At 49.9% G+C, this 27,532-nt stretch overlaps 1 protein-coding gene across 6 annotated transcripts in view; it reads right to left on the bottom strand.

Annotated features, from left to right (window-relative positions):
• Positions 1-3,233: 3,233 nt before the first annotated feature.
• SLC2A5 (solute carrier family 2 member 5) overlaps positions 3,234-27,532 on the bottom strand; it is a 60,537-nt gene continuing 36,238 nt past the window's right edge. For 4 of the 6 annotated variants that reach the window (XM_060141526.1, XM_060141530.1, XM_060141527.1 and 1 more), the window contains 11 exons: positions 19,822-19,920; positions 18,867-19,027; positions 13,962-14,086; positions 8,970-9,122; positions 6,142-6,267; positions 5,834-6,021; positions 5,605-5,715; positions 5,028-5,129; positions 4,659-4,734; positions 4,080-4,207; positions 3,234-3,987 (listed from right to left, as the gene is read on the bottom strand). In XM_060141526.1, coding sequence (XP_059997509.1) covers positions 3,784-3,987; positions 4,080-4,207; positions 4,659-4,734; positions 5,028-5,129; positions 5,605-5,715; positions 5,834-6,021; positions 6,142-6,267; positions 8,970-9,122; positions 13,962-14,086; positions 18,867-19,027; positions 19,822-19,920 — 1,473 coding nt within the window. In that variant the 3' untranslated portion in view covers positions 3,234-3,783. Of the gene's footprint in view, positions 3,988-4,079; positions 4,208-4,658; positions 4,735-5,027; positions 5,130-5,604; positions 5,716-5,833; positions 6,022-6,141; positions 6,268-8,969; positions 9,123-13,961; positions 14,087-18,866; positions 19,028-19,821; positions 19,921-27,299; positions 27,419-27,532 lie in introns of those variants that run through there. The other 2 variants (XM_060141529.1, XM_060141531.1) reach the window with 2 other exon arrangements.

Below are 27,532 nucleotides of genomic sequence, written 5' to 3'. Positions count from 1 at the left end.
GCCACACCACACAGTGTGGGATCTTAGTTCCCTGACCAGGGATTGAACCCACGCCCTCAGGAGTGAAAGCACGGAGTCCTAACCACTGGACCACCAGGGAATTCCCTATTTTAGGTTTTTACTTACAAAATAAAAAGTAGGCAGCCCAACGCTAGTTCGCCCAGTTTTGGTCTGTGAAATCCAGAAGTGTGGAAACCACTGGTGAAAGCTACCTGCCTCACGGGGTTATGAACGTGTTGCCTTGCGGCTGGCAACTCCTCCAATTATGCTCTCCCTATATCAGCTCAGCCTCTCGCTGCTCTGCTCTTGCTCTTAAAATCCTCCCGGCCAAGACTCATCGATTCAAAACAACACCCAGTGAGCCCTGCTGCGTGCTCTCGGCACCGTGGATACACAGCAGCGAACAAACAGGGTCTGTAGCCCCTCACCGCCATCCCTCAGGGCTAACTGCCCTGACCTTGACTGACCTTGAACGGCATCCACGGACCTCCCATCTCCCCACATTTTCTGATGGAGTGGCTCTTTAAATTGCAAATCGGATCAGAATTGTCTGACTCAAGTCAGCCAGTGACTTCCCCTCCCGTTCAGAATAAAATCCCCAATCCTCCCGGTGGCCTGCTGAGTCTCTGCCAGCTACCTCCTTCCTTTCCCTTTCTGCTGCAGCCGTTCCACCGACCTCTCGTCACTCCCGAGCTGCGGCAGCCCTCTCTCACTTCAGGACGTTTGCACCAGGCCGGTGCCTGCGCAGATTCTCTTGTGGCTGCCCCCTCCCTCCCTCGGGGAGGCCTTCCTCCCCCTCCCTGGAGAACAGCCGTTCTCCACCTGTCACCCTCACGCTACCCGATCTTTCTTGATCGCACCTCACTCAGCGACATGGTTTTCTTCACTGTTGCAGCCCCAGTGCCTGGAACACAGTAGATGCTTGATAAGTATGTATGTTTCCCCCAAATCTTCATCCTTGCTCTTCCAGCTTCAGAGCCATACGGTCAACTTCCTTCTAGATGTCTGCTGTGTGTTCCGTGAGCGCCCCCATCTCAACAGGTCCAAAACTGTTAGTCTTCTCCCAAAACCTGCTGCTCAGCTCCCCAAACCATTCGCCATTGGCCCCTGTTAGAAACGTGGCACGTATGCCAGATGCCTCACCTGCAGTGGCCGAGGGCCCCTAAATCCCACCACGTCTCTCTGAATTCTCCCTCACTTCTCGGCCTCACCACTGCTGGCTTTGCAGGGCCCTTATTATTTCTCACCAATCGGTCTCCCTCCCCAAGTCATGCCTGGTCTTGTTACTACAGCCACACTCTCTGAAACTCAACGGTCACGTACCACCAGGTTTATCTTTTTTTTTGGCTGCGTTGGGTCTTTGTTGCTGCACACGGGCTTTCTCTAGTTGCGGTGAGTGAGCAGGGGCTACTCCTCGTTATGGTGCGTGGGCTTCTCATTGCGGTGGCTTCTCTTGTTGCGGAGCACGGGCTCTAGGCAGGCGGGCTTCAGTAGTTGTGGCACGTGGGCTCAGTAGTTGTGGCGCACGGGCTTAGTTGCTCCACCATGTGGGATCTTCCCGGACCTGGGATCGAACCTGTGTCACCTGCATTGGCAGGCGGATTCTTAACCACTGCGCCACCAGGGAAGTCCCGCCACCTTGATCTTGAGGACAAGGTTCAGGCTCAGTGTGGCTCACAGAGACCTACAGAATCTAGTTCGGGCTTTCTGGCTTCACAAAGCTACCTGGCGTTCCCCTCAAACCCTCTCATCTCTCTGTGCTGTTCCTCGCCTGGAATGACCATTCTTCTCTTTCCTACTGCATTTTCTCGTGGAGAAATCCTTTTTGTCTTTCCTAATTCCCCATCTTCCTTCTGTGCAACCACAGCACCAGGCCCATCTTTTTCTCCTCCTGTTGTATTTTACCAACGCACGTAAGTCCACATATCTATAAATATTTCTATGTGTAGCCACCTGTGTCTCTATTCAGCTGAACAATATCTCCAACTCTAGTCTATTACCACATGGATCATTCTAGACTCTCTCTCTTGGCTTATCTGTAATTTCCCACTGCAAGAGTGAGATGGTTCCCAGCATCTGCCATCCGCTTACTTGTTTAATCCCAGTATTCATGCAGAGTGGGGTCTCTCACTGTATTTTGCCTGTGTGTTTATTTGTCTACAAGATCAACATCCCAAGCGCTTAAAAATAACTAAGTGCTTAATACACGCCAGGCACTGATCTAAAAGCTACAAGCATAGAATTTAATTCTCATAACCAACCATGTGAGGCCTTTACTATTAGCTCAATCAAAAAGGAAACTGAGGCACAGAAAAACCAAATAAGTTGCTCAAGTCGCTCAATAACTAAGTGGCAGAACCGTGGTTGACCCCAGAGAATAGACCCGCAGAATCGTGAGCTCCAGAGCCTCCCCTGGGTTAGAGGTGCTGCAGGTAACATGAGCGGAATTAATAATGCCACAGTCCCTTAATTCTGACATTCTGGCCTTACTGTTTCTCAGCACTGCGAGCTGCCATCTGTGGTTGTTTTCTGTGCCCCCTCACACTGTAGGTCCCTGTGGCAGAAGGTAAGGATGGTTCAACCACAGGATCGTCTAGGCCTTCACTATATTTGTAAGTCATGGAATTCACCACCTGGGGAGTCCCCATTCCACCCCCAAGAACGCTGCTCCCAACCCCACCTCTGTCCCACCGGCCCCTGGCCTCTGCCTCCCTAACTCCCGGGAGAAGATTTCACATCCTGTCAGAAGCCTTTCAGTAGGCGGTCCCTCCACTTCCCTTCCTACGCCTCAGTTTTCTGCACCTTTTTGTACACACCCTCTTCACACACACCCCGCCCCCCCTACGAAAGCCTCTAGCTCTGCTGTGTGTGTGTAGGGGGCACTGCCTCTTTCTCCCGACACCCTTTCCTGTCCACCTTCAGGGCCCCTCGGTGTTCGCTATGCACCTGAACACATGCAGAGGCTTCCCCAACCTTAAATCTTAAAAATCTCAGCTTTGCGACCACCTCATCGCTCACTCCTCCCCTTCTTTCAGCAAATATCGTCTGAGCGGCCTCCTCCATGCCAGGCTCTTCTAGGCAGTGGGGATTCCGGGATAAACAGAACTGGCCAAACCCCTGCCCTTACGGGGCTGACACTCCAGTGCAGCCAAGCTGTTTGAAGGAGCAGGGAACGCCCCCCGCCTTCCACCGGCTCACAGAAAAGCAGCACGTCTTGGTGAAAAGTGATCATATTTGTTTTATTGAGTATACAAAGGCAATTCTATTGTCCTCTAATAATATAATTTGGGAACAATAATCTCTGACTTGGTTAAAGTCTCCATAGGGACCTGCTTCCCAGATTCCTAGACTTCATGACTCACGACATCATACTTTTCAAAACGAGTGTTTCTGGAGATGGATCTGACAAGAGGATGGATTCCACCCTGAACACGGGCCCGTGGCCCCCGGAAGACTACGGGATTGGAGAAGAACTAGTTTCTTTGGCCACGTTTGATTCCTTCCATCTCAACACCATGGTAATGGCTTTCATTGTAAGAGCCGGTGTTGCCAGGAGCCACACAATGGCTGACCCAGCATGGCTGAGGGACAGCTGCCCGGCATGCCTTGGGGTTGGTGATGGGTCAACCTGGAAAGAGACAGCCTGGCTTTAAGAACTGCACAGAAGCCCTTACGACAGTCTCATCAGGGCCTGCCTTCCACACCGGACTTGTCCTAGTTCTGGATTCATAGCCCAGGAGGGAAGCTCCACGCAGACCTGATTCACAGGCTCCTCCTCTCGAGTTACTGCCCCGCAGTAGAGGGCGGAAAGTCCTTTAGCTCCTCCTTTTCTGGGTGCACCTCTGACATTTTGTTCATCTTGGTGAAGATCTCATTGATTTCTATGAAGGTCTTGGACTTGGTCTCGGGGACAACCAGGAAGGTGTAGATGGTGGTGAGAACACATATCATGGCAAAAATGATAAAGCTGTAAGCTCCGAGGCCCACCTGTGGGAGGGGAGAGGGTTCGCGCTCTTGAAAAGGTTCTCGATTTACTGCTTGAGCATTTTGGGCCTCTGGGGCCCCTGGGTGGCACTTACTTGAATGAATGGGAAGATCAAGCCCACAGTGAAGTTGGAGAGCCAGTGGACACTGCCCCCCACTATGTAGGCGGCCGGCCGGGAGGACTGCAGGAAGATCTCGGTGATGAGCAGTGCGGGGATAGGACCTGGGGAAGAAGAGGAAGAGCTGTCTTCCCTGCCGGCCGAGCAAGCCCACAGAGGGTCCTGGAGCCCCTGCCCGTGCAAGGTTCCAGAGGCATCCGGCCCAAGGCGGAGCAGTGTGTCCCCGGGACTCCTGGTCTTGTGGAGAAGCAGTGTGAGAAGGCACCTAGCAAGAGTCGGGCACAACAGGCGACATCCTGTGATGTCCCTAAAGGGGGCCCATGACCACCTGTAAGGCTCTCTGTGCCGGCCACACGGGCACCGTGCTCCAGCCTACACGGGCTGCTTTCCTGTCCTCGCTCAAAGCCCTCTGCCACAAGAACACAGGCAGAGAAGCCATTTGGGCCGAATTCGCCCCTCCCTGGAGCCTCTCTAAGGAGCTCAGGCCAGCAGTTTCTAGGGCTGGTGGTACAGGAGGGGGCAGTGAAACCACAGAACCAGCTCTGGGGTACATACTGGGCCCAAGGGCATGTCCTATGACATAGGAGATGACGCAGGCGATGCTGACGTAGGGCATCCAGGATATTGTGTCCTGTGGGGAGAAAACAGAGTTGGATCACACCTGGCAAAGCGGAGACAACCTGGGACGGGAGCGTCAGGACTCTCGGTTCCCGGAGGGCCAGTAGCTCTGCCTGGGTTGGGAAGGCGGGCGCCAGGCACCTCCTTCTACAAGCAGCGCCACCTGGATGCCCCTGGAATACCGGCTGGAAGTGGGAAGTGCGCTGCTGGGGCGGGGATCAGGGCTGCACGGGATCCCCAAGCAGCGGACTCGCGCATGCGCACGAGGGCGCAAGCCCCCACGCCCCAAGGCGCCCCCTTCCTCACCTGCAGAGCCAGGGCGGCCGTCAGCACGCAGCAGGCGGTGAAGCAGATGGAGAAGCCTAGGAGGAGCAGGAATCTCCTCCCCAGGAGCTCCACCACGAAAACCTGGAGGGAAAGGGCGAGGAAACGTGGGAGGCTCAGCAGGCCCACTTCCCCTGTGCGCCCACCCGCCCGTGTGTGTGTGTGTGTGTGTGTGTGTGTGTGTGTGTGTGTGTGTGTGTGTGTGTCCTTGAATGGCCAGCGGGCCTCCGCACTGCGCAGTCCAGGGGCCCCATTTGTCACGCGGTGGCCCTGGCACAGGTAGTGGTCCCCAGTGTGAGACGTTGGAGAAGAGCCACCTCTCACGGCGGTAGCTTCCGGAGTGGACGGTGGGGACGGGCCTCCATCTTTGGGGCCACAGGCTACCGCCCCCCCCCAAGAGACAGGCTGGCATCTGAGGACAGCCCAGAGGCTAGAGAGGAGGGACCGAGGGGCACGTCGCCACTGAGCTCCGGGCTCCTTCCTGGGCCAAGACTCCCCACTCTCAAGGTGCCCTCCATCCTTGGTGGCAGACAGGGACTCGGCTCCCGGGGGCACTCACGGCGCAGATGGTCATCAGCACGTTGACCGCACCTGTGCCCGCCGTCACGTACTGGACATCCTGTGCCCTCACCCCGGCGCTCAGGTAGATCTGGTCTGCGTAGTAGTATATCTGGAAGGCCACCCCCGAGGCTGGTGAGGCTGGCCGGGCAGCCTGGACCCCTCGGCGGATCCCTCCCCGACCCCGACCCCGTGCCTGCCCGCTGCCCCGGCCCCGGCTGCCCTGGTACCGCGTTCACTCCCGACAGCTGCTGGCCGCCCATGAGGACGACGATGGAGATGACCTGCCACCGCAGGGACCTCATTCTCAGCAGCTTCAGCACGGAGATGAAGCCCGCGGCCTTCTCGGCCCTGTCCTCCTCCCAGATCTCCTGTGTCTCGGCGTCCACGTCGTCCCAGCCTCGCAGTTCCCTCAGCGCTGGGGGAGGGTGTAGGGAGGGCGCTGGGGGCTGAATCACGCAACCCCCTGCCCCCCAGCAAAGATGCCACAACCTGCGTCGTTTGTTCCGGTCTCCTGGGTCTCCTGGGAAAGCCTTACCGTTTTTGGCAGCCACGTCATCTTTCTTCTGAATGAGCAGGTACCTGGGGCTCTCGGGGAAGAAGGGCAACAGAAGGAGCTGCAGTGCCGCGGGGATCCCGGTCACGCCGAGGAGGATGGGCCAGCCTGCAAGGAAACCAGTCCTACGTGAGAACTGGCGCCCAGCCTCCTCTCCTGCTTCTCTCCGCCTCCAGCCCCACGGAGCCGCTCTGGCCCATTATCCTGATTGGTTTTCTTTGGAGCTGGAGTTTCTTTCTTCTCTTCCGTCCCCAGCACCTAGGATGGTGCCTAACCAAGAGCGGACACTCTAAATACTTAGAGCATGGATGCTGACGAATAGCCGCTACCCGCCTATCAGATGGACAAAGTGAAAACTTCTGACAACACCAAGCACTGATGAGAATGTGGGCAGGTGGGAAGTGTCCACACTGCTGTGTGGACACGTGGCATCTTTAGGGGACAGTCTGGCAGGAGCTAGTGATGCTGGACACCCACGTGCTCTAACCCAGCAGTCCCGCTCAGGAACGCATGCCTGGGCCACCAGGACACCGGAAGGACAAGGGCAGAGCAGCACTGATTATAGAAACAAAACCCAGAAACAAGGCGAATGTCCACACAGTAGAATGGACGCATACATCTTGGTTCATTCGTAAGATGGAATTTTATACTGTGGTGAAAATGAAGCAAGTCAGGACAGGAGCCAATCCCACCAATGTGATGTTGGGTGCAATGTGGTTCCACACGATGTGGTTCCACAGTATTAAGTCCGGAAACAGGGAAAATTAACTCTGTCTTCTAGAAAAGTGGTGAAACTCTTCTAGGGAAGAGTAAGGATGCGATGATCATAAATGTTGGCACAGTGGCTCCCTTTGGGGGCGGGAAGGCTGTGATTGAGGGGCGCACAGGAGGCCGGCGTGGTTCTAGTTCTGGGCCCTTATGTATGTTACATCACTCAATAAAAACGGTTAAATAAATGAATGAGTGGTTCAGGCTCCTTCTAGGAGCTGTGAATGCCCGACTCACCCCCTTTTCTCCTATGCAGGAGGTGATAACTACAGACATCTGTATGCCAGGCACTAGAGTCTAACGGCTTTTCACATGTAGCCCACTTCCCCATCATAGCAATGTCTGGAGGCAGGTACCAGGACCAACCCCATGTTACACCTGCAAACACTGAGGCATGGAGGGCACGTAGCTCCCTTGCCCGAGATCAGTTATTTAGGAGCAAAGCCGAGATTCGAACTCAGGCACATTGAACCCTGAATCCCCATCCTCCCAACCTTCTCCCACCTCTTGGCTCTGAATCCAGCGCCTAGCTGATCCGGGTCCCGCTTCTATCACCCTTGCACAGACTACAGCGAGTATGGACGTGCCAGCCATTCGGGCCGTTGCCATCTGCCCTCTGGCCCCCACCCCGCCCCCGACACTGAAACTCTTCTCATGAGATCTCAGTGACCGCTCACTGCCAAACCCAGACACCCTGTTCCAATCTTGACCCCCGTGACTTCTATGCAGCCTTTGTGCTGTGACTGCCCACTCGCTTCCAAGAACTCTGACTATTCTCTCTGGCCTTCCTTCCTTCTTCACTGAGTACCTAGAATGTGCCATGAATTGCGCCGGAGATTCAAAGATGAGGAAGGCTAAGCCCTGCCCTCCACACTCTTGTCTAGAGGAGGGTACCAAGGGCTGATTAGTCACCATAAAGGATGGAGGGACAAAGTGAGAGTCCACCACCACACCTGCAGCTCCCTGCATGCACAAAGAACTTTATGCTTCCATCCCCTCTGCCCACATCTGGAATGCTGGTCCTACCCGCCCCCCCAAGCCCAGGTCCTCTCTGAGACCCCCTCCCTGGGTGGAACCATGGCTGCCTCCCACACACCACAGAGCACTTCGCAGGTGCCAGGGATCCGTGGCTGTTTCTGGGTGCAGCTGGTTGGTTACGTGCCATCAGCGGGGGACAGGAACCTAGCTCCTCCACTCCTGGGCCCAGCTCTTTACAAGGGCGATTGAAAGGTGGGAGAGCTGGTAGTTAAACTCGGACTCAGGCCTGCACTGCCTGCATTTGTGTCCTAAGGAGACATTGGACATGTGATCCAACTTCTCTATGCCTCAGGTTCTGCACCTGTAAAATGGGTACAGTAATAGTACATGCTTCATAGGTTGTTTGGAAGATTAAATGGATTATATAAAAGACTTCATGTCTGGCCCATACGTTTTGACTGGTGCTTTGTTAGTGGTGATTTCCCTTTCAGAGGTTCGAGACCCAAGAGGAAAGAAAGGGAGGTCATGCAAGAACAACGCAGTTATGAGTTGCTGTGCACCTACTGTGTGCCAGGCCCCAGGCTCTTGGGGTGCGGGGATGTGCGGCTCTGAAGTCTGGGTCTGGTGTGGATACCAGCCCTGAGGCTCACCACCTCACCCACGGAGGCTGGGTCTTGTGACCCTCTTTCCTAGTCTGTGATGGGATGATCACGGGCCCCTGGGCAGCTGCATTGCTGGGAGGCTCCAGTGCAATGGTGCCGGAGGCCTTAAGCACAGAGCCTGGCACCCTGGTGGCCGTCATTACCACGCCCCGGGTCCCTGTGTGACAGCCACCAAGCAACAAGAGAAAGATAGCAGCACCTCCTGCGCCCTCACAACTCCCTCATCCGTGTCCCAAGAGGGACTAGAGAACGTCAGTCTGTCCCCACCAACTTGTTCAGGCCCCCTCTGGGCAACCTCCAGCTCAGCACTGTGGGGTCAGGGCTGTGCAGGGGCCCCGTCGTTTAGAGAGAAAAGATCAGCTCATAGGAACGGGCTGGGGGTCTGAGGTGTCCTGAGCTCACCTTCTTCGTTTGCGAGGAGACTCCGAAGACCCAAGATCTGGGCCGCAAGGATGCCGACGGTGATGAAGAGCTGGGGCACCACCCCCAGGGCCCCCCGCAGGTTCTTAGGGGCCAGCTCCCCTAAGTACATAGGGACGACATTGGAAGACAGACCTGGGAGGGAGGGTGAAATAAAGACACCATCAGGAAACATTAATCTGGCAGGGATGAGCTCTGTCTTCAAACACATTTATTCTTCCTCAGCAATCGCATTAGTTGGGCTGAAACTGTCTCAAAACTGCAGGACTAAGCAAACCACCCCTCTTGCAATCCTTAGGCCTTCTAACTTTAAGAGAAAATAGTCTGACCAAAGAAGTTCATGGACAGTGCGTTTGCTTCCAGACTGGTGTCACCTGGGGACACAGGCCACCCGGACCTCAGGTCTTCCCTCCTGATTGGCTTGGTCTCGGAGAGGAAGAGCCCCGGTGTGGTTAGACTCTCTCTCCTCTCTTGCTCCTTCGGGGGAAAACCTGTTACTAAAAGGCCAAGGACCCCTGCCCACCAGCTTTACCTTCTGAGACTGTATATTACATAATAAGCTGATGCACAGACATCGAAGCACAAGCTTTATTTGTCAGTAAGCACTGAAAACTTAAATATATATTGTAGACTAACTGCATTCTGGGATTTGTGTAATGACTGAACTACTTCTGACTCCTCAGTGTTTGAACTTGTTGGTTTTCCCATCTTACTGATACCTGACCCCCTTATGAATAGGTGAAACAATTTAATAGGCTCTAAAGTATTTTCACAGATATTATCCCATTTAGTTCTCCTCAAAGTCCAATGAAAGGTTGGGGGTCTGGGAGGAAGGTCAGATGGGTTGTTACTGGTCCAAGTGTCGCACGTGGAGCCAGAGGCTAGCTGGTGCTCAGAGAGACGTGGGGTCTGAGAGGGAGGCTGTGGCCAAGGGCAGACCAAGGGAGACAGTGTGGGGTGAGGGGAGGCTGGAGCCGCTGGTGATGGGAGGGTATTTTATAGCACTGAGATAAGAGGAAACTGACGGCCAAGTTTTCAGCTCTGCAATTCTGCTCAAGGGCATCTCTGCTTAGTATTTTATTATTATTATTTTTGGCTTTTTTTTTTTAACATCTTTATTGGAGTCTGATTGCTTTACAATGTTGTGTTAGTTTCTGCTGTATAACAAAGTGAATCAGCTATACATATACATATATCCCTATATCTCCTCCCTCTTGCGTCTCCCTCCCACCCTCCCTATCCCACCCCACTAGGTGGTTGAAAAGCACTGAGCTGATCTCCCTGTGCTATGTGACTGCTTCCCACTAGCTATTTTACATTTGGTAGTGTATATATGTCCATGCCACTTTCTCACTTCGTCCCAGCTTACCCTTCCCCCTCCCCGTGTCCTCAAGTCCATTCTCTACATCTGTGTCTTTATTCCTGTTCTGCCCCTAGGTTCTTCAGAACCTTTTTTTTTTTTTTTAAGATTCCATATATATGTGTTAGCATACGGTATTTGTCTTTCTCTTTCTGACTTATTTGACTCTGTATGACAGACTCTATCTAGGTCAATCCACCTCACTACAAATAACTCAATTTCGTTTCTTTTTATGGCTGAGTAATATTCCATTGTATACATGTGCCACATCTTCTTTATCCATTCATCTGTCGATGGACACTTAGGTTGCTTCCGTGTCCTGGCTATTGTAAATAGAGCTGCAATGAACATTGTGGTACCTGACTCTTTCTGAATTATGGTTTTCTCAGGATATATGCTCAGTAGTGGGATTCTGCTTAATATTTTAAAAGGGGCATCACAGTTCATTAATTAATACCAATTCTTTCTGATTTTCAGACAAAGACAGACAGTCTTTAGAGCAGCTCTTAGGTGTCTTGTGTGGTGGACGGGGGGGCACTGCAGGCCCAGTGCCCAAAGGGCTATGGAGAAAGCGAGGCCCTCATGTTACCCGGTCACCATTCAGGCCCTGGTGGCCGTTTCTCAAGTCCAAGTGCTTCTGAACTTAGTTAATAGCAACACTGGAGAGACAAACACCAGGAGGTTTGTGAAGAGATGGGATTCCCTTCATGTCGGTGGAGAACAGTCTCATTCTGTCTTAAAAACAACTCCACGGGGCAACCCCCGGCCAGCCTGTTCTGACACCAAAGCCAGAGAAGCAGCTTTTAAAGTTTAAATTCCGTTAGTGAAAGTCTGAAGCGTTCTTACCAAAGATGTTGACTAACAGCAAACCAGCAAACTGAGCATCTGGGGGTCCAAGCTGCATTGACCCTGAGCCCCCTTGGTCAGAGTGGCCGTTTACTTCGTTTTTAGGGTGTCTAAGTACCACGGGGCTTGATGACATCCTTTCCTCACTTTTCAGGAAATACGTGAAGGAATGAACAGCAAATAGATTAGGCTTCTGCTGGAGTTCTTCAAGTATGACCTGAAGACACAGGGGGTTCCTGACACCTTTCAGGGGGTCTGTGAGATCAAAACTGTTTTCAGAACCGTCCTGAGATGTTACTTGTCCTTTTCATTCTCGTTCCCTGACCAGTTTTCCAGAGATCACACGCCCTCTGACGTCACACCAACAGAACACAGGAGCAGGTTTGAGAATCTGGCTGTCTTCTGTTAAGTCAGACACTCAAGAGATTTGCAAAAACGTAAAGCAATACCACTAAATTTTTTTGTTTTAGAAACTAGAATTATTTTCATAAAGACATGTAATGGGCTTCTTATTGCTATCTTAAAATGAATTAATACCTTTCTTGGTTGCAATTTCTAACATGGTAAATATTGATCAGTATAACACATACGAGCTCCTTAGAACCCTCAATAATTTTAAGAGTGTAAAGGGGTCCTGAGGCCAAGAAGTTTGAGAACTGTTGACCAGAAGTCATGCTTATTTAAAAGCAAAGGTTGGTTGGGAATTCCCTGGCGGTCCAGTGGTTAGGACTCCGTGCTTTCACTGCCAAGGGCCTGGGTTCAATCCCTGGCTGGGGAATTAAGATCCGGAAAGCTGTGTGGCATGGCCAAAAAAAAAAAAAAAAAAGCAAAGGTTGGGATGTTAAACTGTGATTTTTCTATTGGAGCCTAACATTTCTTTTTTGGAACCAGCTCTGAATTGTTGGCTGTCAATAGAAACGTCACAGCACCTATCCGCTGCTGACAACTTCCAGGAATCGTCCATTTTTCATAACGCTGAGCCCGGCTGCAGGGAAAAAGTGCAGGAGCAGGGCCAGGCACCTCGGGACTCCTGGCCAGATGGTAGATGAATGTCCAGGTGCTCTCAGGGAAAGCTAGAATGAATGAAGTTTGCCAGGGGGCCCATCAGTCCCTCCTTGAGGTGACCTCTTCTGTCTTCGGGAATCTTGTTTTCCTCTTCATCTCCCCAGCCCTGCAATCCCTCGCCACTTCCCCCAATACCAGGCTCCTTGCTGTCTCCTCTATTGTCAGTAAACTCCAGGGAAGGGGTTTGCTGACATCCAGCCAAATTATCCCTTCTTCATCCCCATCCCTGTGTTTGGAAGGAGAACGAGTCACTTGAAAATGCCACAGCCTGGTGGGGGGCGAGTGAAGTGCCCAGGGTGCAGCATTTCCAGGGGCGCTTACCCTTGGGGGCCCACCCTGCAGTGCATGGCCCCAAGAGTGGGCACCTCGCTTGCCTCGACGGCCCTGGCCCTTCTGCCTACAGAGGAAGCCAACCTGAAGGAAGGCCACGGCATGGCTGAACCATGTCTCTTCAGTCTGAAGCCATCATGGGGGAATTTTCTGTAACCAGGGAAACCCGGCCTGGGCAGAATGGCTTTGGAGAGGTTACTACCATTAACTCTTTTCTGGTAGAGGGATTCATGCATCTGATAATTTCTCAAGCTTTTTGGACCACAACTCACGGTGCAAAATACAGAAATACATTTACATCCAACTTGGTTCTCACATATGTATAAAGATAAAGAACTGAAACAACGTTTCAAAAGACAATCCTTGGGCTTCCCTGGTGGCGCAGTGGTTGGGAGTCCGCCTGCCAATGCAGGGGGCGCGGGTTCATGCCCCGGTCCGGGAAGATCCCACATGCTGTGGAGCGGCTGGGCCGAGAGGCCCACGTACCACACACAAAAAAAGACAATCCTTATCTTTACTACATGTGACACAGTCTACCCTAGTTAAAAGCAAAAAAAAAGAAAATACTGTTTGCTGATCCACGAACTGATCCTGAGACAGGCTGGGATCTGGGACCCTTTGCTGCAGTGTTTGCACCTGGACAAACATCTCCTTGAGCAACAAGCTGCAGAGAAACTATAAGGGACTAAAAATAACAGTGTGCATGTGTAGTTGGGGCAAATTATGGACAAAAAGACCAAAGAAAACCCAACTGTAACCTCTGAAGAGCCAGGAGAAAACACTGGATGTCTTGAGCAAAAGCAGTGTACTGCGCATGCCCCCTGCACTCAACAGCACAAAGGGGTGGGCAAAACACCCAAGCCACCCCTCTGGCCTGATGCCTGGACACACCTCTTCCCTCACCCCATATAAGGAACGAGCTCGCCCCCCACCTCGGGAGTGAGCAAGGGAACCTGTTACTTGTTTTTGCTCCCTCCTGCGGCTGCAGGGGCCCCAACAAAGCCTTGCCTGTATTTCTTGTCTGGCCTCTAGCCAATTTCTGTCGATTGGGGAAGGCCAAGAACCCTGGTCAGTATCAGTCCCAGCCTGCAGTTTAGAAAACATTGAGATAAAGGACTGGTTGGAAGGACCAGTCCTGTCCTAAGATTCTGTATCTCAGTCTTTCAAAGAACAGCTTTCTTCACAGGAAACTCCACAGTGAAGATCTGCCCGCGGTCCACACACATCCCTATAACGCAGGGGCTTAAGCGTCTACCCACAGCAGAGGTGTAGGAACAGCGTGACCCTATATGCTTCAGAGATCCCAGACTGGTTCAGACACCAGGTGCCTGTTCTCCCTCCCTCTGACCATCCCGAATCACAGAATGGTTTACCTGCACATATTCCCACCAAAAGTCTGGCCACAATTATCATCTCAAATGACTTGGCAACTTCACTGCATCCCATTAAGATCGCAGGCACGATGGAAAAGATGTTGTTGAACAGCAAGGTTCCTTTTCTGCAGAGGACAAAATACCAGTCGGTTTGGTTTAAGGATCTGCCACTCCTTTAACAAATGTTTGCCGAGCACCTACTCGGTTACAGCAGTTGCTGTTGTGTTGTTCGATTTGCTGTTGACCTAAGATGGATACAGGTCCAGTGCATGGCCTGGTGTGGGAATATTCTCTGTGGGAGCAGATGTAAATGACCCAATGCAGAGGGCATCAGCAGTGAGGAACAGAGGGAAAGGCTCGCATATTACAATACAGTAAAGGGTTCTGCAACCATAAACTAACATGATTTTAGTGTAATCTTGAAACCCAGACTGGATGAGGGCATTAAAGGAAAGGTTTAGGCCAATCTCACCTATCAACATAGATGGGAAAATCCTAAATGAAATATTAACCAATTGAATTCAACAGCATATATAAGACTCTTTCAAGGTTAAAAACACCATATTAAAGATTGTACTGGGGAAAAATATAGGATTATCAATTGAAGTAGCAAAACAAGTCAATAAAATTTGATATCTATCATGATTTAAAAGAAAACCTTAACAAACTATAAAAATGAGGGAACTTATGTAAGCTGATAAAGGGTATCTCCTGAAAACCTGTAAAAAAATCAAACTTAATAAAACTTACAAAACAGTCCAATTTAAGTCAAGACTGGAGTAGGACTTGGGCCCTGGAGAGCCAGACAAAGGCAAAGGGAAAGCTTCTCTGGAGAAGCCCCTCCCATTGGGCTCCCCAGGAGTCCCCCAGCCAGGGACCCCCACCCCCTGAGATGAAGCGTCACCATTACAGGACACACAAGACAATCCACCCCCTGCAAGAGGCCGCACATACAAACAGCACAGCTTCAGACAACAGGATTAGATAGAAGCCATCAAATATGTTTTAAATGAGTAGTGTCATAAAATAAGGAATCAAAAGCGTACTACAGAAAGAACAAGAACATGCATAAAACAGAACTACCCAAAACAATAGCAAAAAAGATAGATTTTAAAAGCAAATGAATAAAACTTAAAAATGAAAAATATAGTCATTGAAATAAAAACGTAGTAGGTGAATTGCAGCTGAGGAAAGAATTAATGAATAGGAAGGCAGATCTGAGGAAGTTACATAGAAAGCAACAGAGAGAGAGAGAGAGAAGATGGGAAGTATGACCTATTAAGATAGGGAGGATTATAATATCACTAGTCACAGTAGCCAGAAGGTGGAAGCAACCCAGATGTCCACCGACAGATGAATGGATAAACTAAATGTAGTATATTCATACAACAGAGTATTATTCAGCCCTAAAAAGGAAAGAGATTCTGACACGTGCTACAATATGAATGCACCTTGAGGGCATTAGGCTAAGTGAGATAACCCAGTCACAAAAGGACAAATCTTGTAGGATTCATTCATATAAGGTCCTTAGAGTAGTCAAATGCACAGAGACAGAAAGTTGATTGGTGACTTATGGGAAGATAAGAAAGGGGAGTTATTGTTTAATGGGTACATGGTGTCCGTTTTTGTAAGATGAAAAGTTATAGAGATGGGTGGTGGTGATGGTTGCAGAACAGTGTGAATGTACTTAACGCCAAAAACCTGTACACTGGACTTCCCTGGTGGCGCAGTGGTTAAGAAGCCACCTGCCAATGCAGGGGACACGGGTTCGAGCCCTGGTCCGGGAAGATCCCACATGCTGCGGAGCAACTAAGCCCCTGCATCACAACTTCTGAGCCTGCACTCTAGAGCCCGCGAGCCACAACTACTGAGCCCGTATGCCACAACTACTGAAGCACATGTGCCTAGAGCCTGCGCTCCGCAGCAAGAGAAGCCACTGCAATGAGAAGCCCGCGCACCACAGCCAAGAATAGCCCCCGCTCACCACAACTAGAGAAAAGCCTGCACGCAGCAATGAAGACCCAATACAGCCAAATTAATTAATTAAAATTAGGGGAAAAAACCAACCTGTACACTTAAAAGTTGGTTAAAATGGTAAATTTTATGTTATGTATATTTACCACACTTTTTTTTTTTTTGCCGCACCGTGCCACTTGTGGGATCTTAGTTCCCTGACTAGGGATCAAACCCGGGCCCTGGCAGTGAAAGCGTGGAGTCCTAACCACTGGACTGCCATGGAATTCCCACCACAATTTTTGAAAAATAGTTTTTTAAAGAAGTCTCTTTACAGACAACAACAACAACGACAAAGGCACGGAGGAACTTCCAGAAGAATATGGAAAATGGAGGAGAGAAAAGATCTGTAGAAATGATGGCTGAAAACTTTCCAGAACTGATGACAAAGACATGAAACCTCAGACAAGGAACTGCCATGAGTTCTGGGATAAATAAATCAGCCATAGCTTACTCATGAAAGGGAAGATTCAACAGTGTAAGGATGTTTAGTTTTCCTCCAATTAAATGATAAATCCAAATCGATTCCAAGCAGAATTCTTTTTCAGGGATTTCGATAAGCTGATTTTTTTTTTTTTTTTTTTTTTTTTTGCGGTACGCGGGCCTCTCACTGTTGTGGCCTCTCCTGTTGCGGAGCGCAGGCTCCGGACGCGCAGGCTCAGCGGCCATGGCTCACGGGCCCAGCCGCTCCGCAGTATGTGGGATCCTCCCGGACCGGGGCATGAACCCGTGTCCTTTGCATCGGCAGGTGGACTCTCAACCACTGCGCCACCAGGGAAGCCCTCGATAAGCTGATTTTAAAATTAACACAGAAGACTAAAGGAACATGAATAACTAAGATAAATTTGAGAGTGATTTTTTACCTGGAAAAAAATTAAAATAAAATTGGCCTTCCCTCTCCATTCACCTACTACATACAAAATAAAATTATCCCAGATCTATCTGGGAAAGACAAAATTGTAAAATCATTTTTTTAATTATAGAAGATTATCCTTATGACGCCTGGTAGGGAAGACTGTCTTAAGACACAAAAAGCAAAAATCATAGATGAGTTAAATGTGACCACCTGAACATTTAAAGATTTTGTATCAAAAAGATACTACATGTACAATTAAAAATAAAGCAACAGGGCTTCCCTGGTGGCGCAGTGGTTAAGAATCCGCCTGCCAATGCAGGGGACACGGGTTCGATCCCTAGTCCGGGAAGATCCCACATGCCGCGGAGCAACTAAGCCCATGCGCCACAACTACTGAGCCTGCATTCTAGAGCCTGCAGGCCACAACTACCGAGCCCACGTGCCACAACTACTGAGCTCATGTGCCTAGAGCCCATGCTCCACAACAAGAGAAGTCACAGCAATGAGAAGCCCGCGCACCGCAACAAGAGTAGCCCCCACTCGCCGCAACTAGAGAAAGCCCGCGTGCAGCAATGAAGACCCAAAAAGCCAAGGAAATAAATAAAATAAATAATAATAAATAAATAAGGCAACGGATTGAGAAGACATGTGCCGGATACAACAGAGTACAGTGTGGACGTTACTTGTACAATGTGCTCAGAAGTGAAATTTCCTCCCAGCACCCTCTGTGCCTCCTTTTCCCATGTGTGAAGAGGTGATGGGGCTTTTGTAAGGATTAGTGCAATTAGTATCCCCTAAAAGCACTTAGGATAGAGGCTGGCAAGTAGGAACCCATCAATTAATTGTTAGCTGCTACTGATATTTAAAGAACACTGATAAATCTTTAAGAAAACCACAAACAACTGAATAGCATTTATCACATTTTCAATTGGACTAGCAACTGTCAGCTCCATCTTCAGACCAGACGGCTAGTCCTTCACTCAGGAGAAGCATCCTGCAGATCTGTGACTTGACTGACGCTCTGCCCACCGGTGGTCCACAGGGAGAACCGTGCGTTCAACACCAACTTCCCAGCAAGACTTCAGGACCTTAGATCCTGAATCACAGCTTGTATGTTTCTATTCTCAGATTCTTTTTGAAAAAGACTGGAGGAGGAACCAAGGTCTGGGGTCTGGCCTTGAGCTCACTAGATCTGTGGCTGAGAACGGGCACTTTACCTCAACCCGCCTCCGCGTGCCCATCCTCGAAGGGAGGGGCCTGGAGGGGAAGAACTCTTAAATACTGTTCATAACAAGGCTGCTTGCTCTCTCACGCCCATGGAATTTACCAGGGGGGTGGGAGGGCTTAAGGACCTTTCTTGGAATCAAATACAGAATCTCTGATGCTTCTAGAATTAGGGGCAAAGATTTAAGCTCTGCTCTTGCCACTGATGACACTCACAGTGAGGGTCGCCCCGGGACCACACGGTCTCACACTGAAGGGCTTGACATTAATCTCAGCCATTTCAGAGTTTCACAGGAATTTAATTTGGGCTACATTTTGCATGTAACTGGATTCCAAGGTAAAAGAACAGAGCAGTTAGCTTGTGTTCATTTAGGAAGCAGAGCTCAGGAGCACCAGTCTATGGTCTGCATTGGGCCTGATGTCTTGGCCATGCCGTCTGGCATTTGACTCTTCTAAAGGCCAAAAGGAAGTTTTGGAAAGGACGATTTCAAGGCAAGAGAGGGTAAGAGCGGGAGTGAGTCCTGATCTCTGAAGCACTCTCTGCTCTTTCCATGCCCACCCCAGACCCTGAGACCCATCACCCCCACCCAACTCCAGCCCTGAGACCTTCATTGCCTAAGTCCCCAAACACTTGGTCAATGTCTGGTCTTCTTAACCACATTAGGAAACAACCACCAGGGAAGCCCAGGAAACAAAAAGCATCGCAGCAATCATTACCTGGTTTTATGATAATGATTTCTGCTTTAGGCCCAGGTTTTAAACTCTGATGGGGTCTATGAGTTTCAGGGAGTTGAACATTCACCTTGCCTTACCTGCCTAATGTATTCACCAAGGGGCCGACCATGAGGGAGCCGAGGAAGCCTCCAAAGGGAAACATGGACACAGAAATCGACCACAGCAAGGTCAAGGAGAATTCGTTTATGTATTCACCGATTCTGTCATAGTAGGTCTCGTTATAAAATGCTTTCATGAGCTGGAGAGCAAAGCAAAAGAGAACACCAAAATAATTTGAGCTGGTTTTGCAGAAAGAACAGTGTAAGTTGTTGGGCCACCCGATGGGATGAGCTGGGCAAGTTGGAACATCAACACGATTAAGTGGAGGAGAGGAATGAAGATTAACAGCAATTAGCAGGGGGCACCCACGCCGGGGCGGGCGGCTGGGAGGCCTCTGATGGGCATGCTGCCGGGGATGTTTCTTTTTTTTTTCTTTAAAGAATTTGGTTGGTTCTCTTTATTATTTATTTATTTATTTGGCCACGCCCCGCAGCGTGTGGGATCTTAGTTTCCTGACAAGGGATCAAACCCGCACCCCCTGCAATGGACGCTTGGAGTCTTAACCACTGGACCGCCAGGGAAGTCCCTGCCCAGGATGTTTCTAACCCCAGAAAGGAATGACTCCAGGCTTCCAATCACGGAATCAATGCTGGATGAGCCTGGCCCCTCCAGACTCTGCTGTGGATTACGAGGCTGCGGAAGATCAGAGTGCCCCCAAACCTACCCCCGACCCCTGGAGGCCAGCCCACCATGTGTCCAGCCAGGCCTGGCTCTCCACGAGAACCTGGTGTGTCCCCATGACCCTGTGCCTGTGCAAGTCCCTTGGGCTTGCGCTGTTTATTTCATGGGTTTCCCCCACCCTTCACTTGAGGTCCCACTGTGTGCCCTCAGCGTCTGTACAGTCCCACCCTAGTGGCCCCCCGGGGAACTGGCTGCTCCAAACGCACCTCCCCGTTCCCGGGGGGCTGCGTCTCGCCCACCATAGCGACCTACCTCGGCAGGGGAGTTAATAGCGGCCACGTTGTACCCATACTGGAAGGATGACCCAAAGGCAGCTATCAGCGTCGCCAGGGCAAGCACTGGCGTCAGCCTCTGCAGGAGGAGAGATCACGGCTTTAGGTAAGGAAGCAACCCGGGCTTCCAGGGAGCTCCTGATTTACTCAGAGTCTTGCAGAAAGATGGATGTAATGGGATCTGAAGACCCGTGGTCTTTCAACCACTCCGTGTCTGGAAACCTACCCTCCACGCACCTTGGGTGGAGCAGGTTTCTTTGACTGTAGCACTTAAGCCTGGATAATCCTTTGTTGTGGGAGGCTGTCCTGTGTGCACTGTAGAGACACACCTCACCCCATCTGGGACAACCTAAATGTCTCCAGACATGGCTAAATGTCCCTGGGGGCAGGTGGGGAATCACCCCTGGTTGAGAATCACTGGGTCTCAACAAAACCAAAGGGTCACCCCCTCCAACACACCACCTAATGACTGAGCTGCTCCTGCGACATTCCTGCGCGGGACTGCCTCTGCTGATTGTAGCAATGCACTCAGGCACTGCTGCAAACACAAACCCCCCAAAAAGTCAGAGAGAAAATGTGAAAATTTTAATTTTTTAGGGCCACTGATTAACTTCCTTTAGCCTCTGGACTGTTGCTCTAAGAGGCAGAAGGCACGGTGAAAGAAATATTTAAATATAGACTTCTGGGGACTCTTAAACACACACATCCTGTGACGATACCCCCTTTGACACCTGGGTAACTGAACACTCATTTAAGACAATCTTTAATGACACATGGCAATTCATTAGTAAAAGAATGAAAATTGGGAGAAAAATAAAAGTGGAAAGAGCTTTGCTCTTAGAATCTATGGATCTCAGTTTGAATTTGCTCACTGCCACTTTCTGGCTTAATTTCTGTGATCTTCAGTTTCCTCATCTTTAGCGTTAGGATAGTAACACCTTTCGGAGTTATTGCAAGGATTCATTATGGAAGCGTCTAGCTGTGGAGGTGAATCCACTGACTGGGGTGGGCCTGGGCTCTCTGAACACACCATTGACGCCCTTCGTCCTGTACTACAACCGAGGTCCCCATCACATGAGACTCAGCCCCTCTGGTGGCGAGCTGAGGTCCTCATGTCTCCCCTGGGCAGCATCCCCCCGAATCTAAGGGGGAACCTCTTGAGAGAGGCAAGTAGGAGCAGGACAGGCAGAGAAACAGTGGGCACCTGGGCCTCGCCTCATGCCCGGGGGGGACTGCTGAGCTAGTGACCCCCTCCCCGACCCCACAGAGCAGGTGCAGGACCCGCAGGAGCCCTGGTCAAGAGCAGAACCGCAAGTGAAACTTTGCCCGTCTCCCCTCTTCCACCAAATAATTAACAAGTGCTTAATTCACAGGAAGTTTCTGGTAAAGATGATAAGAGCCACAGACAAGGCAGCCTATCAAAGAGCAGCGGGCTCTGGTTTCCAGTCTCTCCTCAGGCCCCACCACCCCCTCGGGCCAGGGGGGCAGCAGGTGACAGAAGTGGGGGGAGCAGGGGATGGTGCCCAGGAGGGGAGGCGGGTTCCAGGGCTGTTGCTACACCGTGTTTCCTAAAGGCAGGGGGTACACAAGTAGGCATACCCACCCCACCCCCAAAACCCCACCCCCAAAACCCCACCCAGGAGGTAGCATAGGGCCAACCATGTTACACTTCACCTCCTGAAGTGCTCTAGGTATTCATTCATTCATTCATTCACACATTGAGCACCCACTGTGAGCCAGCCATGGTTCTAGGTTCTAGCTACTAGGGATATAGTGGAGAAGAAAACAAAGATCCCTGCCCTATAGCTGTCCTATTGCTTGATTTGGTGGAAGGGAGGAAGGAAGGAGGGGAGGGAAGGAGGCGAGGAAGGAAAAAAAATGTTGATTAAAATTTCTCCTCTTCTAATTCCCTTCCCAGTAAATGATAAACTATAAATGCACCAGGCTTCATTCATACTGCAGGTGCAACTCCAACATTCTGCTTTGATGGGTCCTAAGGTTTGAAGTCCTTAGCAAAGCTCAGTGGGGGAGCTGGCTGGTGTCCCAGGCCTCATGCCCCAGACTGGGGGGATCCTGCCAGGTACGTGGATAGCCAGCTCTCTGACTGCTTTTATGGAATTCTAGCAAAAATTATCAGAGACCTCACGCTGTAGAGTGTCTAAGCCTAGAGCACATAATTCAACTTCTATTCCTTGGCTTCCTCCTTGAATTCAAGCCATAGGCACATTCTAAGGACCCGTAGGAATCAGGGCTCACCCTTTGTGGAAATAGCAAAGACATTCTGGGTAAGTTCTCAAGTTCTTACCGACCTTGCTGGTCCAAATGCCTTCATTCTTATGAAACAAAATTATTTTTAAGGCAGGAAAAGAAAAATTTAACATAAAATTTTCTCTGCCATTAGAGCTACTATCCCCTCCCCTTTAGTGTGCATTAAGCATATGCATTACACATTAACTAGATCCCCTTAGAAGACACAGGAATGCCTACTCACACAAAAAAAGAAAAGAAAAACAACAACAACAAACAATACCCTTCTGGCACCAGCAAGCTAAATCCTTAGGAGATAACATTCCTTTCCCAATCCTGTAAGGGGTCACAATAACTCACTACTCACCTTGTTAGACTATGTAAACTGTCATATGTTACTTTGATGTATAACACTTCGTCTCAAAAATTATATAACTGTGCTCTGACTTCTAACAGGAAGAACAGTCCTCAGAGCTTTCTTTTTTTTTGTTTTTTTTTGCGGTACATGGGCCTCTCACTGCTGTGGCCTCTCCCGTTGCGGAGCACAGGCTCCGGAAGCGCAGGCTCAGCGGCCATGGCTCACGGGCCCAGCCGCTCCGCGGCATGTGGGATCCTCCCGGACCGGGGCACGAACCCACGTCCCCTGCATCGGCAGGCGGACTCTCAACCACTGCGCCACCAGGGAAGCCCCTTCAGAGCTTTCTGAAAGACTGGCTGCCAGGTTATAATCCTCAGGTTGGGTCGAATAAAAATTTCCTTTCTTTCTTAGGTTGACCGTTGATTAATTTTTTTTCATGGACGATGCAATAAACATTGCATTGCATATTTATTGACAGCTGTCCATGATCTGTGTACCATGCTGTAGTCCAGTGAGCAAAACAACTGCCCTCAAGAAGACTGTGGTCCAATGGGAAAGACAGACATGTTTTTAAAACTTCATAATAATTTAATAATGAAACTAGAACTGGAGTAAGTTTTATGAAGAAAATCCACAGAAGTGGTTAAAGAGGGGAGTCAGGAAAGTGACTGAGAGAGGATGGGGGCCCGGGTAGGGGAGTGGCTGAGGCAGGGGAGCAAGAGGTACCAGCTTTGAGGACTATTTAGGAAGTAAAATCAAGGGATTCGGTACCCCTTGAGAAAAATGGAAATCAAAACCGCAACGTGATACCACTTCTCACTCATTAGGATGGTTAAAACCAACAAGACAGGTAAATGTGTTTACGAGGATGTTGAGAAAATTGGGACCCTCTCACGTGGCTTATGGGATTGTAGAATGGTGCAGCCACTTCGGAAAAGAGGCCGGCAGTTCCTCAAAAAGTTAAACACAGCGTAAACATATGACCCAGCAATTCCACTCCTAGGTATATACCCAAGAGAATGAAAACACATATTCATGCAAACTTGATCACAAATGTTCATAGCAGCATTTTCATCATAACCAAAAAGTGGAAACAACCCAAATGTCTATGAGCTGATGAACTGATAAGCAAAATGTGGGCTATTCATGCAATGGAGTATTATTTGGCCATGAAAAGGAATGAAGCACTGATACTCGCTACAAAGTGGATGAACCTTGAACACAAGCTACGTGAAAGAAGCCAGTCACAGAAGACCACCTGGTTCCATCGATGTGAAATGTCCACAATAGGCAGATCCACAGAGACAGAGATAAATCAGTGATTGCCCAGGGCTGGGGGAGAAGAGGAGGAGATGGGGGGAAATGCGGAGTGACTGTCAGTGGGTAGGGGGTTTCTTTTAGGGGTGATGAAAATGTTCTAAAATCGATTGTGGTGATGGATACACAACTCTGTGAATAGATATTGAATTATATACTTTAAATGGGTGAATTGTATGGTCTGGGAGTTATAGTCTCAATAAAGTTACTATATAAAAAAGGCATGTAAGAAATTCAGGGCTTAAGCTTTCTTATTCTTTCTCCTCTTTTCCTTTTCTTTCCTTTCCAAGAGGGGAAAAAAAAGAATTTGGTACCGGGCAGGATTAGGGCATGAGGGAGGATGTCCAGGTCTCCGACCATCTTATTGAAAATGACAAATGGCTCAGTGGCCTCAAGACATGAGAGGGGACCCTCCTCAGAGGCCAAGGGAAGCCGGGACTATGAACTGTGCTTTTGAGAAAAACTAGGAACCAAATCCCTCATGCCCAAGGTAAACTGGCTTCCTGTTTTTCAAAATGCTGAGAACATTCTGAGACTTCAGTGAAGCAGCCACCTTCAGGGCTAGCCCTCTGACAGGGTGTGATTCAAGCTCTCTGGGAAGAAACCCCACCCAAACCATTTCTCTCTTAGGAATTTGTCTCCAATTTCTCTTTCTACCACCAGAGAGACACTCTCAGTCTCAGACTTTTCTTTGTCAGGCGTCTCCAGTCAGAATGCAAATATGCCTGGAAAAGTGAGTCCCTATGAATTATTAACACTGTAATTCACTCTATCACACTATGGAATGGACCCAAAGTTTCACAAACATTCCTTGAGGTCCGAGGGACGAGGGGAGAGAGGAGAGACAAACGTCATAACATTTTAGAGCTGGAGGGGTCAGGTGTTGTCGCTGCAGGGGGTTTACAGCGTGGCCACTGCAGCCCAAGAGCAAGGGGTTGCATCCTGCCTCTCCTGCTGCTGGCTGTGTGGCCTAGGGCCGGCTACTAAACCTCTCTGTGTCTTGGCTCCTTCATCTGTACAATGGGGACAATGATACTGCCTTCCTCACAGGACTGATATGGGGAATAAGTGAGTTCATATATGTGAAACAGGCCCGCAGCTGGCTTGCGGTGGTACACACTCCAAGCATTACACACTATATCACGGTTTGCTATCAGTATTAATGATTAACAATGAGGACCCAGAGGGGAAGTTAGTAGCTCAACGACACTCAACTAGTTGGTGGTGGAGACACTCCACGAAAAATTCTGTTTTCACTTTCCAAAGCATTTTGGCATGTTTTTCTAATCATCTTATTTGTTTCTTTCAGGCCAAGAGTCCTTTTTCCCGGCGGAAAGTCCCTGATGCCCACCAGATTCATGTCTTTTCTCTTTACATATGAGGAACCCAAAGTCCAGTGAGGCCGTGGTCACACAGCCACCAGGGGACAGCCAGCCAGGCCCTCCCCACCAGCCCTGCGCGGCCCCCGGCAGCCCAGCCTCTGTGGCCTGAGCTGCGCCCCCGCTTCCACTCAGCTCCCAAATCCCTCCTTGGCTTCCCTTTGTGGTTTGAAGGTTCTTCTACAGTCACCACTGGAATAGTTCTGTTTTCACGTCTCCTGGGACACCCGGCGTATATTCACCCAAAGGGCCAGGTCTGCCCTCAGGCACCTGGGAAGGGGCAGCCGCAGCCTGCATCCCCCTGGATGGATCCCTGGAGGAGGCCCCCTTCCTTGGGGGACTGCAGGAGCAGGTGGCTGTGATCAGCCCATATCTTTTGCATGTGTCCGTTGAATCATCTCCTTTCAAAATGTATCGTGCGTTTTCAGGGGCCGCCACGCAGGGTGTTTCTGTTCTTTCGCAGCCCCACCTGGGGGCACAGCTGGGCGGTGCGCTTCTTTTGAAGAGACGGCACAGACCAGACCAGGGTCCCCCTGACCCCCAAATCCCTGAGTTCTTATTACCTCACAGCTCGTTTTCTATAACATAGAGGCGATAACATTTGACCTAACACGTTCTTGTTGTCATGAAGTCCACAAGACAATCCCTGTGGAGTGACGCAGTAATCTCTAAAGCAGGCAATCTCGTGGGCGAGAGTGCTACTGGCATCTAGTGAGTAGACACCAGGGGTGCTGTTCAACATCCTACAACACCCAGGCCAGCCCCCCATGGCCAAGAACTATCCGGCCCCCAGAGTCAGTAGTGCTCTGCTCTAAAGGATGGTCACAAAATAATAACACTTACGGGGGATCCACTCTGTGCCAGGTAATTTACACACATGATCTCATTTACTTGTTCCAGCATCCCTCTGAGGTGGTATGGTTATTACTCCCATTTTATAGGTGAGAAAACCAAGGCACAGAGCAGTTAAATAACTTGCCCAAGTTCCCACAGCTAGAATAGGATGGAGCAGGAATGAATCCCAGGTACTTCTACCTCTCAGACCTGTCCTTAATCTGTGAGCTACAGAGCATGGACCCAACCTGCCTATGGCAAGGCTCTCCTGTCCACGACTGAATAAATAATAATTTGCACAAATAAGTACCTCCCCCATCAATATAAGCAGATGCTGTTGTGATGAATAAAATGCAAATTCCTTAAAAGTGTTAATAAATTTATGTTACCTTTCTGTCCTTATGCATTTTCCTCAATCAAAAGACTCTAGGACTTCCCTGGTGGCGCAGTGGTTAAGAATCCGCCTGCCAATGCAGGGGACACGGGTTCGAGCCCTGGTCCGGGAAGATCCCACATACCGCGGAGCAACTAAGCCCGTGTGCCACAACTACTGAGCCTGCATGCTGCAACTACTGAAGCCCGTGCGCCTAGAGCCCGTGCTCTGCAACAAGAGAAGCCACCGCAATGAGAAGCCCACGCAGCGCAACGAAGAGTAGCCCCCGCTTGCCGCAACTAGAGAAAGCCCGTGCGCAGCAACGCAGACCCAACGCAGCAAAAAAATAAATAAATAAAAAATTTAAAATTTTATTTAAAAAAAGACTCTAAAAGTACAACAGCAATTATATGGAGGGCAAGGGTGGGTGGGAAGAGGTGCAGAAAAATCTTTCGTCTCTAAAAGAAAAGGATTCTGATTATCTAAAAGGGAGGGAACCTCTGCTACAGGTCTGAGTTCAATTCAAATCCTGCAACATCTTTTCTATCTTCTTTTCGTACTGGCTTAGTTCTTCACCTGCTGAAAAGGTTAGTGAAAATGCCCTGAAGCGAAAATCAAAACAAATCAAAAAACTCTCACAGGCCCTATTGTAAGGATTTTGTTGCTGGTTTCCGAAGCCCTTCACCTCAAGTTCTTACGGTGAGGGAAGTTGTGACAAACTCTTCCTTTGAGTCTCATCATTTCGGTTCCAGCCCCAAGAACCTCTAAATCTCAATGTGTCTAAATGTCTCCTCTCTCTAGCCCCTGTAAAAGTCCAGCTGCTGGGTGAGCTCTGAGGGGCAGGTGCCCCAGTGGTCCTCACCGTGCACAGGGCTCCAAAGAGCATCCCCAGCAACGCCGAACAGGCCCTGCCGTGGGGCTGCTGCTTGCTGTCTGGACAGCAAACTTACCCCTTCCCTTCTGACTGCGTCCTCTTGCTCCATCTTTGCTCTGGAAGCGCAGGGTCCTGCTTATTTCCTTTCAGCCCAAATAACAAATGCACTGAATGGCGAGAGAAGACATTCTGACTGTACTTTGGCCAAGCCAGGTAACAGCCAATAGCATTTTTATAGGCGGGCTAAGGCAGAATAACCCTTTCGGGAACCCAGAGGTTTGTCTCGTTTTCGCTTCTTCTTTTAAGGGA

The sequence above is a fragment of the Lagenorhynchus albirostris genome, chromosome 2 (genome assembly GCF_949774975.1).
Source record: "Lagenorhynchus albirostris chromosome 2, mLagAlb1.1, whole genome shotgun sequence".
Lineage (NCBI taxonomy): Eukaryota > Metazoa > Chordata > Mammalia > Artiodactyla > Delphinidae > Lagenorhynchus > Lagenorhynchus albirostris.
Note: the sequence above shows the minus strand (reverse complement) of the source record. Positions and strands in the feature narration are given on the sequence as shown.